Genomic DNA, 15,748 nt, shown 5'->3' with positions numbered 1-15,748 from the left:
AGCAGTTACAGAGGAAATGTCTCCTCCGTGCAGGCGGAGAGCAAACAGATCTCTTTGGAGAAGCAACTCCAGGTCCTCCGCGAAACTGACCACATGCTTCAGGTGCTGAAGGAGAGCCTAGGGGAGCTGGACAAGCAGCTTACCACATACCTGACGGACAGGATTGATGCCTTCCAACTGCCCCAGGAAGCTCAGGTACTGCTACAAAGTAGCGAGCCTTTGTGTTCTGAGAGAGAACGGTTTCCATCTGACCGTCTGTCAGAGCCAGGAGAACAGGCATTCTTTATGGAACGGTCTTGGCTTTGGAGCTGTTCTTGTTCCTTGGGTGAGAACTTGAAGCATTTTTCTCTTTAATCTTTCACGCATAGGAGTGTTTTGCTTACACGTGCTCATGTGCACTGTGTTCATGCCTACTGCCTGCGGATGCCAGAAGGCAGCTTTGAATCCCCTGGAACTGGAGTTAGACTGTTATAAACCACCCTATGGGTGCTGGGAAAGGAACTTAGATCCTTTGGAAGAGCAGCTGGTGCTCTTAACAGCCGAGCCATCTCTCCAGCTCCTTTCCCACAGCTCATACATTAGAAAATGGATTTCTTTCTTCCTCTTTCTTTCTGTCTTTCTCTCTTTCTTTCTTTCTTTCTTTCTTCTTTCTTTCTTTCTTTCTCTTTCTTCCTTTTCTTTCTTTCTTCTTTCTTTCTCTTTCTTCCTTTTCTTTCTTTCTCTTTCTCTCTTCCTCTTCCTCTCTCTCTCTCTCTCTCTCCCTCCCTCCCCCCTCCCTCCCTTCCTTCCTTCCTTAGCTATAAAGTTCAGGCAGTTTATTCTATATAAATCAGGTGTGAGCATCAATAATGGCATGCAGAGGCCTTAGCATGTGCACGGCACACAGTGGTGTACCGTGTAGCAGTTTGTTATTACCAAGTGTCCCCCAAGCTTATTAAATACAGGATCAGATACTGCACAGCTACACTGACCTTCTGTGTTTCTGTTTCTTCGTGCACTTTGCTGTTGTCCTATAAAGTCACACTGCTGTATGAAAACTGTTATATTAAAAACATACATGTTGTTTAAAGACATATGGAACTCATGCTTGCCTGGGACTTACTGTGTAGCCAAGAGTGGCCTTAAACCTGGCTGTCCTCCTGCTCCAGCCTCCAGAGTGCTAGGATTACAAGCAAGGGCCATCATTACCCAGGGCTTCTCCGTGGACTTTAAAAACACACCTTCTCCCTTTTTTATCTTCCCGGTAGAAGATCCAAGCAGAAATCTCAGCCCATGAGCTCACCCTGGAGGAGCTGAAAAAGAATGTCCGCCCTCAGCCCCCCACCTCCCCTGAGGGCAGAACCACAAGAGGAGGGAGTCAGATGGACCTGCTCCAGGTAAAGGCCAGGTTTCCCCTTTGCTTTTTATATATGGCAGGTATAGAAAGGAAAGCAGAAAGGGTATGTGGGTACCCTGGCTCTGTACTGATTCGAACAATGGGACGTGAGTGGGTATTAAAGGCTCACTGGGCCTCATGGCAGCAGGCACAGGTTGTTAGCTGGGTAATAAAATAGCAAAGTTTTTTATTGTTATTATTTTTATTTATTTACATTTCAAATGGTATCCCTTTTCCTGGTTTCCCATCCAAAAACCCCAATCCCGTTTCCCCTCCCCCATCTTCTATGAGGTTGTTCCCCCACCCACCCCTTCTCACCTCTCCGCCCTGACACCCCCCTACACTGTGGGGTGGGGTTGAGCCTTGGCAGGACCCTAGTTGGTTGAGGAGAGAGACTGGGTTCAGCCTTGCAGTTGGCTTTGTGTGGACTGCTCTCTGACCCCAGAGGCTGATGTCTGGGTGGGATGCAGGACCACTCAGGTCCTTAGTGCGTGGAGGGAGAAGGGCTGTCACTCTTAATGTGGTGGAAGGCGTCTGAGGTCTACGTTCATGACCTAGGTTTCCTGGAGGAAGTGAGTAAATTAATGGACTGTCATTCCGGAGACACCATCTGTATCCATGTTTGTTTTGGAGACTGGGAATACTGAGGGCTGCTCATCCATGACACCAAGCAGTGGCTCTCAACCTGTGGGTCGTGACCCCTTTGGGGGTTACCTATCAGATATCCTGCATATAAGATAATTATGAATTAATTACATTATGATTTATAACAGTTGCAATTACAATTAGAAAGTAGCAAATGAAATAATTTTATGGTTGGGGGTCACCACAACACGAGGAACTGTGTTAAATGGTTGCATCATTAGGAGGGCTAAGAACCATTGTTTTACTCTACCAGAACCTTCCTAATCCCTCTGGGCTTTCCTGGGTTGGCTTGTTTTTTTTTTTTTTTTTTTTTTTTTTGAGAAGCCTTTCAGTATTAATGTATTATACTAACATCTAGTGAGAAAGAGAGAGAGAGAGAGAGAGAGAGAGAGAGAGAGAGAGAGAGAGAGAGGGAGGGCGAGCGAGTGGCTTACTCTCATTTCTGCACGCAGAGGAAACTCCGAGAGGTTTCCACCAAATTCCAGCTTTTCCAGAAGCCCGCGAATTTCGAGCAGCGGATGCTTGACTGCAAGCGCGTGCTGGATGGCGTGAAGGCCGAGCTCCACGTCCTCAGTGTGAAGGATGTGGACCCCGACGTCATCCAGACCCACTTGGACAAGTGCATGGTGAGCCTGAGACGGAGGGGGCGGCTCGCACGGCCAGAGATGCTGCTATAGTGTAGTTCAGAGCATCCGTTCTTATTCCTCAGTTCGGGGTGTGAAGATGACAGAGGACGTGTTAGAACAGTAAGAAATGCGGCCGTCCCAGAGAAAAAATAGATGCTACGAGAGAAATGGGAGAGTGTGAAAACAGTATTTAATGGTCCGTGCAGATACGGAAGCAAATGGCACACAAATAACATGTATTAAAAAGAAAACAAAGAAATGCATAAATTATAACACGAAATAGGAAAGACTTCTGTAGGACATGACTGATAAGTGAAATTTTCCACAATAAATTTTGAACTCTCTGTAATATCTGGAATATTACAGAATTAAAAAAAAAATGCTTTGCTAGGAACATGACCCGTAAGTCAAAGTTTAAACTTTCAGATGGGCAGAAGTGGATGGCAAAGAAGACCTTATTGTTTCATTGTTTGTAGTTAAGTAGAGATTTTTAAATGATGTTGGGGCAGGGGAGGATCTGAACTTAGCCTTATTGTGGTGCCTGGCAGTCTTAGAGGAGTCCGCAGGAGATACCTGTGGGGCTGTGGTTTTTCACGTTTCGTCTCTCGTGTGCTTGGAATAGTGCTGGGGTAGGAGACATTTGAATCACACGCAAGTGTAAGCTTCCCTTTGTGTACTGGGACAGAACGGCAAACGTCACAGATACTGGCTGTGTATCCTTGAGGTGTTTTGAGTTGGAAACTCATGTATGGAGAAGCTGCCTAGACAGAGTGTGGGGGTTCAAGGTGACAGGGATGAAGGCAGTTTGGAATTGACCCATTTAACTCCAATTTCTGAGCGCCATATCCATCTTGACACTTTAAAGTGTTCGGTATATTTTTAGCGTGTAAATGATACTCATTACAGTAGATTTGTTTTCTCTGAGAAGTAGAAAGAAATAAATGTTAGGGATTCTGCATTCCTATGGGCACAGATTGCCAGAGGTAGCTGTCTTCTAGTCATGGTGTTAGGATTAAAGAATATTCTTTCAGGGCCGTGAGTTGAACGAAGGATCTTGTGCATAGTAAGCCCGTGGTTTCTCCTCGAGCCCTCTGCCTGCCCTACAGTCTGACTCCACACAGAGATATTCCAGTTCCAATCCTGCTACTTCCCATAGGTTTTGAAGGAAGCCTGGTTACAATGAGAACTTATCCAGGATTTCTATTGACATTTAATACACACATCTTGTTTTATGTTTAAACATACGCAAACTCTTTTAGTTTATTAACTGATTTGAAGGAACATTACAACCCTGACTTGACTCGATTCAACCTTCAAACCACATTCAAGACAGATAGTGTGCCCTCTGAGGTCCTCGGTGAGGTATTACCTGCCCAGCCGCAGAAGCTGTGTTCTGAAATGATGCCAGTTGGGGAATTTTCTGTTAGCAATGTAAAAATTTTTTTCTCTCTTTTAAAGAAACTATATAAAACGTTGAGCGAGGTCAAGCTTGAAGTTGAGACTGTCATCAAGACAGGGAGGCACATTGTCCAGAAGCAGCAGACGGACAACCCAAAAGGCATGGATGAGCAGCTCACTTCTCTGAAAGTCCTCTACAATGACCTGGGTGCACAGGTAAGACATTGCGCTCCCTCTCTCTCTCTCTCTCTTTTTCTGTCACTCCCTCTCCCAATATTTATCAATTTATCAAATTTGATCTTTGCATGTACAACAAACGTATACTCATGAGTAGTTATATAAATATGTCTTAGAATATTTAATACAGGATAATAGTTATATTTTCCCTGGCCATTGACATCTTGTAAGGTATTCTAAGGAAGCTCGACAAGGTCATAATTGTTGTGCAAGCCTTCTTTGCCTTTGGAGATCTAAACTTAAGTCTGTTAACCTGTCAGGATCTAGTAAGTAATTGGTGGCAGGTAGTTCTCCTTAGTCTACCAAGACTGATAATCCTCCATTGTATAGGTTAATGAATAGGTGTTAAGAGTAAGTAGGCCGGGGGTTGGGGATTTAGCTCAGGCTCAGTGGTAGAGCGCTTCCCTGGGTTCAGTCCCCAGCTCCGGGGGGGGGGGGGGGGGGGGGGGGGAGTAAGTAGGCCATTTTCTGTGACTGGCTCTACCTGACAGGATCCCATACAAAAATTGTCTTCTGACTTGGAGGGTTTGCCCTGAAATTCAGAGTATGAAGAACATGTGAAAAGCAAAACCCAGCCACACTGAGAAACTAGTTTCAATAGTGTTTTCTTTGTTTGTTTTGAGGATCTTTTATGTAGCTTTGGCTGCCCTGGAACTTGCTATGTAGACCAGACTGGTCGCTGTTTCACAGAGGTCCACTTGCCTCCGCCTCCCCAGTGCTAAGATTAAAGGTGTCACGATGCCCATGACGCCCAGCTCAGGTAGTTGTTTAATCTTCCATGGTGCTTGAATATTAGGCTCAGACGTGAAAGCACAGGACAGCCTTCTCAGGAAGTGTTGCATAAGCTGACATCTGAAGGATAGGTTGGAGTGACCATGGTGAAGTCAGGGGGAGTTACGGATCAGCTTGTGTAAAGGCCCTGTGGCAGAAGGAGGCAGGGTTTACCTCTCGGGGGAGGAGACAGAAAGAACCATGTGTGTGCAGGCGTGAGGGGATGGGGGTCAGAGGAATGTGGGTGTCTGGCTCTGTCATTTTCCCTGGACCTTGGCTGGTATGTGTTTGGTGCTACATTAATCTGGTGGTGGAGGAGAGGGAGAGGTAAGGCATGAGGTTTATTATGTTTTAGGTTTGCTTACATGGATGACTGTGTCGTCCCTGGAGTATTGAGGTGATAGTAGGAAAGATAGAGAGGCCTGCAGAAGCCATATGCATATTGGTGATGTGTTGACAATCTAACTCCTTTTGAGATGCCGTGGAATTAAACCAGCATAAAATGATTTTCAACTGTTGCAACCCCTTTAGGGTTGAATGCCTTTTTCACAGGGGTCACCTAAGACCACTGGAAAACAGATATTTACGTTATGATTTATAACGGTAGCAAAATTACAGGTATGAAGTAGCAATGAAAATAATTTTATGGTTGGGAGTCACCACACATGAGAACTGTATTAGAGAATCACTCGTTAGGAAGGTTGAGAACCACTGTACTAAGGTCTGGAGAAGACATTTGGGCTGATCATGTGGATTTTTCTGAGTCATCTCCGTATAAGTAGTAAAGTTTTCAGGGTCGATGAGGTTAGCTAGGGAGAGGATATGGTGAGGGAAAATGAGGCCGCTGACTGAGTGTTATGAATTAGTAAAGTAACTTTAAAATAAATTGGAAGATAACCAGATGTGATAAGTGTACAGCAGGGATGAGATCTGGGAAGCCAGGGAAGGTAGTATTCACTTAAAAATGTCCATTGGATCTGTTGCCTTGGGGTTGTTACTGAATTTAGCAGGGGATGTGTGAGAAGTCAGGCATAGCACTGACTCTCACATACACTCTAGTAAGTAGCTTTGATCCTACGGCGAAAGTAGAGAGTGGGTCTTTAGGGAAGCTGGAGTGTGTGTGTGTGTGTGTGTGTGTGTGTGTGTGTGTGTGTAACGAGAGTGTTAAAAATGTTTACCAAGAAGGAACGCTGATATAACCAAGAGGGAAGGGATTATAGTTAGGTAAAAGCCTTACATCTTCATATGGTTCCTTGCAGATGCCCTTAGCATGCATTGATGAGGAAAAGTGTGCATCGTTACAAGCCGAGCTATGGTTTTCTTCCTAGTATACACACTTTTTGTGAACATTAAACTGGTGATGCTTGTAGAGCTGCTTGGGCATGTTAGAGTCAGAGAAGCATTCTGCAATTCAAGCATTTGCCATTTAAAGTCTGCGATCTGGTGCTGTTAACTAAGTGTCGTGGATTTTAGTTGAACCCCACTGTGTCTATCTTACTGTGCACTTGGCCTCCTTGTTCATTCACATCTTACTCATTGTATTCTTGGCCCTTGTTTATCCTTGACTTATTCCCCATGTCCTTGGTCCCCTTGTTTAGGTGACAGAAGGGAAGCAGGACCTGGAAAGAGCCTCACAGCTGTCCAGGAAGTTGAAGAAGGAGGCTGCCATCCTCTCTGAATGGCTCTCTACCACAGAGGCTGAACTAGTGCAGAAATCTGCCTCAGAAGGGGTGATCGGTGACCTGGACACAGAAATCTCCTGGGCTAAAGTGAGTGTCGGTTGTTGTCCCGTCTGTGACATTTGCTTGGGACACTCTGGCTGGACACTATCTCCATTTTGTATTAATTGTAACCTCTGCTCCTGTCCGTACTTTCTTTCCCTCTTCTCTGATCTGGGAAGAACATTTCGAATACACTCAATTGTTTGTTTTCAGAGGTTTTTCTCTGTAACCTGGGCTGCCGTGTATGTCACAGGCTGGCCATAAATCTGCAGCAGCCTTTCTTTCTCAGCTTCTCAAATGCTGAGGTCACAATCGTGTACAACTGTGCTCAGCTGAAATCAGGCATTTTAACAGTGTGTGTGTTTGTGTGCATGCACATGTGTGTGAGTGTAAATGTGTACATGTATTTTTGTGCGTATGAATGAGTGAGTGTACACATGTGTATTTGTGAGTATGTAGGAGATTCTGTGTGAATGAGTGTATGTGTGTGTGTACACATGTGTGCATATGTGTGTTTGTGAGTGTTAGTGTGAATGTGCACATATGTTTTGTGAGGGAGTATGTATGATTGAGTGTGAGTGTACACATGTGTATTTGTGACTGTGTGGGATATTCTTTCTGTGTGTGTGTGTGTGTGTGTGTGTGTGTGTGTGTGTAGGCCTGTGGTTGATGTCCCAGCAGATGTCCTCAGTTGCTATCTCTGGGACAAATTCTCATTTTGAACATGATGCTGACTGCTTTGGCTGGATCTGCCAGCAAACTCCTGTGTCTACTTTTCCAGGGCTAGACTTCTGATCTCGTGCTTTTGCATGAATGCTCAGGATGAGAACTCACGTCCTCATTATGGTCAGCAAGCACTTTACCAACCGAGCTGCCTCTGCAGCCCAGATAAAACACTTCATCTCCCTCCCCAAAGCGCTGGACTCCTGTGGGTTGTCAGGCCCCTTTTCACATCATGCTTAGGTAATATCTGAGCATGTTGTATTAATAGTTAACCACCCTATCTGGGTGTGGTGGCACACGCCTTAATTCCAGAACTTGGGAGGCAGAGGCAAACAGACCTCAGAGTGTTCAAGGCTCTGGAGAGAGACCCTGTCTCAAAAAAGAAAGAAAAGAAACAGCAGAAAAAAATAACCACCTTGAAAATCCATGACATTTTCTCCCAGTATTCAGTCTTTATTTTTATATTTATCTGTCTATCTATTGCAGAATAACTGATACAGAGGTCATAATCACACAAGGTAAAGAAAACTCCACACAGCAGTTTCCGTTAGCCTCCCAGCTGTTTGGAATAATTCATATTTAGGAGGGGGCGTGCGGTTTCCTGTTTCTGAGCTGGACACGGGGTTGAATGGAGTCCTCTTGTTTTCCTCAGTTTCTTTCATATGAAAGATGCAGGCATGTTTGAGGACCTCCACAGGATACACTGGCTACACAGCACACAGGATTCAGAGACATGGACCACACAGTCTCTCCAGTGTCCTCCATAGATGTCTCTTGTGACCTCCATGAGAAGGGACTCGGGCTGAGTGACGATGTAACGCTCCCCTGCCTGAATGCTCAGTGGAGGGGACACTTGGGAGAAAGTCAAGCTGATGCACTGGAAAGAATATTCCAGTTTTGAAGACAGTTCATTGAAGGGAGCCTGTGGTCTGTGTGTGTGGGATAAGGAGCAGAGAGAGGGGTGTGGAAGGAAAACGAACTGGAAGGACGCTAGTGCATTCTGACTGACTGTCAAAGAAAAGGAGCAAAGTTGACTTTGTTAACTCATCGATCTTTGTTTAGTATGCCGGAAATAACTCTTCTCTTCCCCTGGACCATTCGAGGCTCCTTCCCCTGCTCTGGTCCCTTCTCCTGCCGTCTTTCCTTTTCTTTTGAGACTGGGTTTAACTGTGTAGCTCAGAGTGGTCTTGAACTCTTGATGCCTCTGCTTCCTGACGGTGAGGATTTCAGACCAGTGCCAGCAGGGCCTGGGCATACCAACTTCCTGCCTTATGCAATCTACAACTTTCACAGTTCCACAGAGGCCACAAACTTTCCTTGGCCTTCTGAGTTCCTAAAGTCACAGTTTGTGCTTAGGACCCAAAATAAAGTCAAGCAAAAGCTAAGCGCGACCTTGACGACTTGTCTTCCCCTCTGTTTTTCTAGCGTGTGTCAGACAAGCCTGCTACTTCTGTTGTTCATCTTCACTGCCTAGTTTCCCGCTCATGGCTGTTTACCACCCTCCATTTTCGTTACTAGGAACAGTTCTATGAACAACATTCCTGTGGCTGATTCTCAGCATACATTTATAATCGTTTCCTGAGTGTGTTTTAGTAGCTGGAAAATCCTCGCGCCGAAGTATACACCCATTTTAAAGTCCCACGTGTGCTACACTCCACCTCACCACCCTTTAATACAGACCTGACAGACACGGCAGGTGTCACATATGCATCAGTTCCTCCCTGGGGTTTTGAGAATACATTCGACTGCGGTGTGCAAACACTGTCTCTGACTATTCAGTTAGAACCTTTTCCATCACTTATACACTATCTTAGCCCCCTTTTGAGAAATATGTTTCCTGTACTTTTGACCATTTTTAAATCTCCAGATTAGTCTGCTCATTTTGATTTCTTTTCAGGTGTATTAGTGCTCGCTGTGTTGCATAGTATTAAAATTTCCTTTCTTTGCCATTGTAGTTCCTGCCCCCCCTCCAACTCCTCCTCTTCTTCCTCCTTCCTCCTCCTCCTCTCCTCTTCCTCCTCCTCCTCCTCTTCCTCCTCCTCTTCCTCCTCCTCCTCCTCCTCTTCCTCCTCCTCTTCCTCCTCCTCCTCCTCCTCCTCCTCCTCCTCTTCTTCTTCTTCTTCTTCTATTATTATTATTAATTTTTTTTAACAAACACTTAAGTTTCTCGTTACTGTTGCCTTTGATTTCAGAAGGGCTGGCTTTACTCTGAGGTTCTGCAGATTTTCTTCATGATCTTGTGTAGTGCTATCCCTCCAACCGTAATGCTTTACTCCTTAGAGGTTAATTTGCTCTGTATTAGGAGAGGGGCTCTGAACTCCCCAAATAACTGATGATACCCTCCCCCAGGTCCCAGACCGCCGAGTGATGTCATTTTGTTAGCTGGTTTCATTCTCCTTAGAGGGTCCTTGTCTTCATGATTCTCTTCGTGGCTTATGCACTTTTATAGAAATGGTCCCCAAATTTGTAAAAGGAGTTCTGCGTTGATTTACTTCAAAGCTCTAGATTTGTTAGATGAGAATTTATATATTTTGGCTTTTGTCTCCGTAGGGGCTGGGGATTTATCCCAGATCCTAGCACATGCCATACAAGTGCTCTGCCAGCCCCGTTAAATCTCTTAAAAGTAAATCAAATATTGGTTGTTATTGTTGTGTGTATACATGTCTGTGTAGGCGCACGTGTGTGTGTGAGAGAGCCTTGAGCGAGGCTCATTTGTGTCATGGCACAGATGAGAAGGCCACAGAATAACTTCCAGATTTTGATTTTCTCTTTCCACATCCATGTGGTTTTTAGGGATCGGACCTGGGTTTCCAGATTTTCTCAGCAGATGCCTTTGCCTGCCAAGCCCTTGTGCTGGCTCCCAGGTGGAGCCCAGGCTGGCCTCACCCTGGTGATTCTCTTGTTTCTGCCTCTTTAGCCTATCCTACCAGCATGCACGGCCTCAACAGGCTTCAGTCCTTATTAAAATGTCATGTCTCATTTTCCCACCTTCTGCATCCTTTTACTTTGCCACATAATATCTTAATTTTTCCTTTATAAACATTGTATGTGTGTATATGTATAATGCATCTATCATGTTATTTTGTTTTTTTGCCCTATAAATGTGCATTTTCTTTTTCTTAACCGTGTATATATAATATATAGGTGGTATTGAGTTGTGTGTGTTAATATTTGGTAATCCTTCTTTCTGGTCTCATAAGTTCCATTGCTTTGTTGAATATTACTTCTGAAGACAGAGTATAAATAATGGTAAGCTTCTGAAATCTATAATGAGTTTCCGGCTCATCCTTTTACAGATCTGACGTGGTGAGGATGGCATATAGAGGGGACGTAGTGGGGTGGGAGGAGCGTTGGTGTGGAGCATAGCCACCCACCTTTCCTGTCATCTTACTTATTTATTGATTCACTTTATATCCTGATTGCGGCTCCCTCTCACACAGCCCCTTCTTTATCACCCTACTCTTCTCCTCTGAGGAGATGGGTACCAACCTACCATGGCACATCAAGTCATTGCAGGGCTAGACACATCCTCTCCTACTGAGGCCACACAAGGCAGCCCAGTTTGGGGAACTGTGCACAGGCAGCAACAGAGCCAGGGGCAGCCCCTGCTGCAGTTGTCATGGGACCCACCTGAAGACCAAGCTGCACATCTGCTACGTGTGTGCAGGGAGGCCTAGGTCCAGCCCATGCGTGCTCTTTGGTAATTGCCCACCTTTTTGATAATACGTCTTTAGACTTAAAAACCTTAAAGATTTAAAAGACCTTTTATTTTCTTCATTTAAATATTATGTGCAAAATTTACTTACATTACGCAAAATTTAATTTGCGAATGTAAGTGGGAAGTTTATTCCATAGAGTCAATCTTATTTTAAAGACTTTTTACCATCAAACCCACTAGGCTTTCGTGTGTGTTATTTAAACTTAATTACTTGTCTGTAGTTACGACTCTCCCAGCCAATTCTAGTCAGTCAGGGCACAATCCCTGAAGGAGTGCAGAAAGTCTGAACTACACAGAGTCTGTGTGTAATTGTCTTTTTCTCTCACGTTCGTGGAGAGGAATAGGAGCCGGTTGCCTTTCAAAGGCATCTGTAAGTGTCACGACCAAGGCAGTGTCTCAATCTTGACTCACTTGTGGATTTGTGACTTGTATCTTTACTGAAATGTGATGTTCAGCAGTGTTCACACGAGAACTCGAATTCCTTGAAGCGATTACTTTAAATGTTGATTTAAGAATGTGTACCACGGGGCTAGGGAGGTGGCTCAGTGGCTAAGAGCACTTTGCCGCGCTTGCAGAAGACCAGTGTTTCATTTTGAGGACCCAACATCAGCCTATAACTTCAGGTTTAGGAGATCTGTGACACACACACACACACACACACACACACACACACACACACACTTAAACAGAAATCTGAAAAGTATTTTTTTTGAAAAAGGAGCAACAGTTTAAAGAAAATACGGTGTTTCTACACGTCGCTTTCAGGATCTTTTGCATTTTTCAGCATGATCTGAGCTTCTGTGAATGTATATTTTCCTGGTGAACCTTCGTTTGTGTGAGTGATTATTTCCCCTCCTGGAGTGTTCCGGCTGCATGGTCTGTGCTGGTGTTCAAAGCTTCTGTTTTTCTGGTTCTCCTTTGATTTACTTAGGCTGTATTTCTCGTCTGGATTTCTTATGTCCTTTCATATTTGCTTACTTAACCATTTCATTTTTCATTACGGTTTTGAGAGTTGAGCTGAGTTTTATAAACCTTCAAGGTATATTACAAGTTATCTAGGAAATCATAGACTCATTATTGCTGGAGAAGAAAAGCTAAACAAAACAAAACAAAACATATAAGGTTGTGTAAATTTTATTGTGCTCTGAAAGTCAAGTGGGTTTCTCTTTTCTTTCTTCTAGAACATTCTCAAGGATCTGGAAAAGAGAAAAGTTGACTTAAACACCATCACAGAGAGTAGTGCTGCCCTTCAACACTTGGTGGTGGGCAGTGAGTCTGTTTTAGAAGATACCCTCTGTGTGCTCAACGCTGGGTGGAGCCGAGTCCGCACGTGGACCGAGGACTGGCGTAATACCTTGCTGGTATGTTGCCAGAGCACGGCAGTGGTGATGTCTTCCCTAATTAATTACGTTTAAAGCATGTGGCCCTCATTAGAGTTCTGTGTTTCAGTTTTGTTTTGCTTGTGGGTTAGTTTTATTATTTTAATTTTCTATTGAAAACGGACCAGGTGGAAGAATTTGCAATACCTCTATGAACGTAAAATATTCATCCTAAACAGAGGGGCTGTGTTACTTAATAGTTTAGTAAATGTAGTTTCATTTTAATGACAGAGTATTTGCTTAGTATAATGATATATGTATACGCACATGTATGTATAAATGTATATTTATATGCACACACAGTCTTCACAGTGTCTTAGCTATACATTAGCTCAGATCAAGGATTATCTTAATGGTGATGCCGGTAAAATTCTTGACTAGTACCTCAGTGAATTACTTAAAAACTCTATTCTTTCTTTTTCTCATCTACAGAATGTGTACTATTATTATTCACCCTTGTATGAATTTTATGATGATTCAATGACTGAAAATGTGTAGTGGTGTTCTATAGCAATATGTTAAACACCCCATTCTTTTTTTATGATGATGACCATTCCATTTTCATAGTTTTTCCTGGCCCAGTTCTACCAATGATAAGCATATGGCAGCCCCAGTCTCTGAAGTGAGAGTTATAGTTTATAAATTATTACTTTATTCTGGCACATTGACTAGGACTTTAACTCAGTTAATTCCCTAGAAAGGGATAGACATAGATATAAGAATAAATTATATGGTTGGGCATTTTTTCCAAATCTGTTAGGATATATATATATATATATATATATATATATATATATATATATATATGGCAGAGAAGCTCATGTGCTTAGGTCTTGATTGACCCGAGGTTTATATTCTAGTCCATGACACATTACCCATATAACTTTATGTAAATTCTGTAATGTAATGCATGACCACATACCAGTGTACAGAGAGAAGCATAGCTAAAGCTTACCGTGGCGATGCATACCTATAATCCCTGTAATCCCAGAAACCAAAACAAGAGTCTCCAACAGCAAAGGCCAACCTATATAGCAAGGCTCTGTCTCAAATTCCTGGCCAAACCCAAAAAACCCCAGCACCCTGTCTCTCATAAAAGTCACACCTGCTAGCACAGCCTTGTAATCCCTGCAACTTGGATAGCAGAGGCAGGAGGATCACAACTTGTAGGTCTTCTTGGGCTACATAGTAAACTCAAGGACAGCCTAGACAACTTAGTGAGACCCTGTCTCAAAATAAGACGTAAAAAGGGTCTGGGGTTATGTGCAGTTGTGCAGTGTATGAAGCCCCATGTTCAGTCTCCAGAACTGAAAAGCAGTGGCCCCTCCTTCTAAAAAACCTCAAACCAGAAACAAACCAAGTGAAAGCGCGTAGCAAATATGGTTGTTTATCGTTGACACGACCGTGCAACACGCAGCATGCTCCTTGACGTCCCTTTCGATCTCTTCTAAGATTGCCGTCTTAGTATTTCATTTAAGCGTGTCAGCATTATTTTATCTCTTTGCAGAACCACCAGAACCAGCTGGAGGTCTTTGATGGACATGTTGCCCACATCAGTACCTGGCTCTATCAAGCCGAAGCTCTATTGGATGAGATCGAAAAGAAACCGGCGAGTAAACAGGAAGAAATCGTGAAGGTAGTCAGCCGAGTCCCACAGGATAGCTTGCTGCGTCTGTTCTCTGGTGCTGGGTGCTGTCAGTGGTGTGCGTGGTGTTCTCAAGCAGTTTCAACATTTATCATGGTGGGAGAAACCAAGATTGCCCGTGGGCTTTTCTATGAGCACCACTTCTTCTGGTTGACGGTGTCTTCCTAGCAATCCCAGACATTTATTTTAAATACCTTTAATTCATAATAAGCGTCTCTTGTTTTTTCACCATCAGCGTTTACTGTCAGAACTGAGTGATGCCAGCATCCAGGTTGAGAATGTTCGGGAACAAGCCATCGTCCTGGTGAATGCTCGTGGAAGCTCCAGCAGGGAACTTGTGGAACCAAAATTAGCTGAACTGGGCAAGAACTTTGAAAAGGTGTCCCAGCACATAAACAGTGCCCAAGTGAGTGCTTGCAGTTTTATAGAATACGGCTTCTCCCCATGGGTATATGTGTAAGTGGTAGATAATTTCGTTCAGGCCTATTAATTTTTTAAATGAATTTTAATAACTGTTTGGCAAAATGACTGTTGTTACTTATGTGTGATTGTTAATATAAAAAATATTGTTTAATAAATAACTCACCCAGGACAGGCTTCAGAGCCAGTTGGCAGTCCGGATAGGAACAGAACAGAAATAAATAAGTCGGGTTGGGGATTTGGCTCAGTGGTAGAGCGCTTGCCTAGCAAGCGCAAGGCCCTGGGTTCGGTCCCCAGCTCAAAAAACAAAACAAAACAGAAATAAATAAGTCATTTCCCAACTGACACATGAGTATCAGTCCCTTATCTTAAACTCATCCTTTTAATGTATGTGTATATGTTGACAGATTTAAATGTTATAAGCTATATAATATATAATGTATTATATATATGTTATAAACTCACAGGTAATAGTTCACAGAGAAACTCTCTGAATTTACTAATTCAAAACAGCTTTGTCAATTAAAATGAGGGTCACGAGTAATGGCTATCTTTGCAAAATGGTGACTATGCTGCCATGTTATTATTCCTTCAACTTCCTGTGTCTCTTTCCCATTGTTTCTCTTTTATTCTTTATTTTAAGAGGTGAGCGGGAGAAACACTTTACCATGAGTTCTCAGGGCCTAGCACAGACGGAGCTTCAGTAAGTTCGAAGTGGAGAAGAGGCCACCATTTTCATAGTTTAGAGGGAGAACGGCGGGCCTTAGGTACCCGTGCTGAGGAATCACAGGATGCTGAGCGCTTAATAAAATTTTAGCTGTGCACATCTGATGGCACTTTAAAGAGTTAGTGAATTCAACCTCTTGACAGTTATCTATTGAAATAACAAAGAGAAAAGGCAATTTTTTGAGCAGGAAGTAGGTCTTATCTAACTTTGTTTTAATTTAAAATATCTGGTATAGTGGGCCCAATTTTGTTTCCATGCCCAGGAATATAATTATTCATGACTTAAAACAGTATGGCCAGACCTTCCTTGAGCATTTGTCTTCTTTAATCTTGGCTTTGTCTCCCTATTGTGTGACTTATTCCA

General features: G+C 43.4%; 1 protein-coding gene across 13 annotated transcripts in view; it reads left to right on the top strand.

Annotated features, from left to right (window-relative positions):
- Utrn (utrophin) overlaps positions 1-15,748 on the top strand; it is a 502,827-nt gene that overhangs the window by 193,163 nt on the left and 293,916 nt on the right. For all 13 annotated transcript variants that reach the window (XM_087636075.1, XM_087636021.1, XM_087636135.1 and 10 more), the window contains 8 exon segments: positions 34-195; positions 1,248-1,376; positions 2,473-2,646; positions 4,105-4,260; positions 6,651-6,821; positions 12,396-12,575; positions 14,101-14,229; positions 14,474-14,644. In XM_087636075.1, coding sequence (XP_087492201.1) covers positions 34-195; positions 1,248-1,376; positions 2,473-2,646; positions 4,105-4,260; positions 6,651-6,821; positions 12,396-12,575; positions 14,101-14,229; positions 14,474-14,644 — 1,272 coding nt within the window.

The sequence above is a fragment of the Rattus norvegicus genome, chromosome 1 (genome assembly GCF_021556685.1).
Source record: "Rattus norvegicus strain SHRSP/BbbUtx chromosome 1, alternate assembly SHRSP_T2T, whole genome shotgun sequence".
Lineage (NCBI taxonomy): Eukaryota > Metazoa > Chordata > Mammalia > Rodentia > Muridae > Rattus > Rattus norvegicus.
Note: the sequence above shows the minus strand (reverse complement) of the source record. Positions and strands in the feature narration are given on the sequence as shown.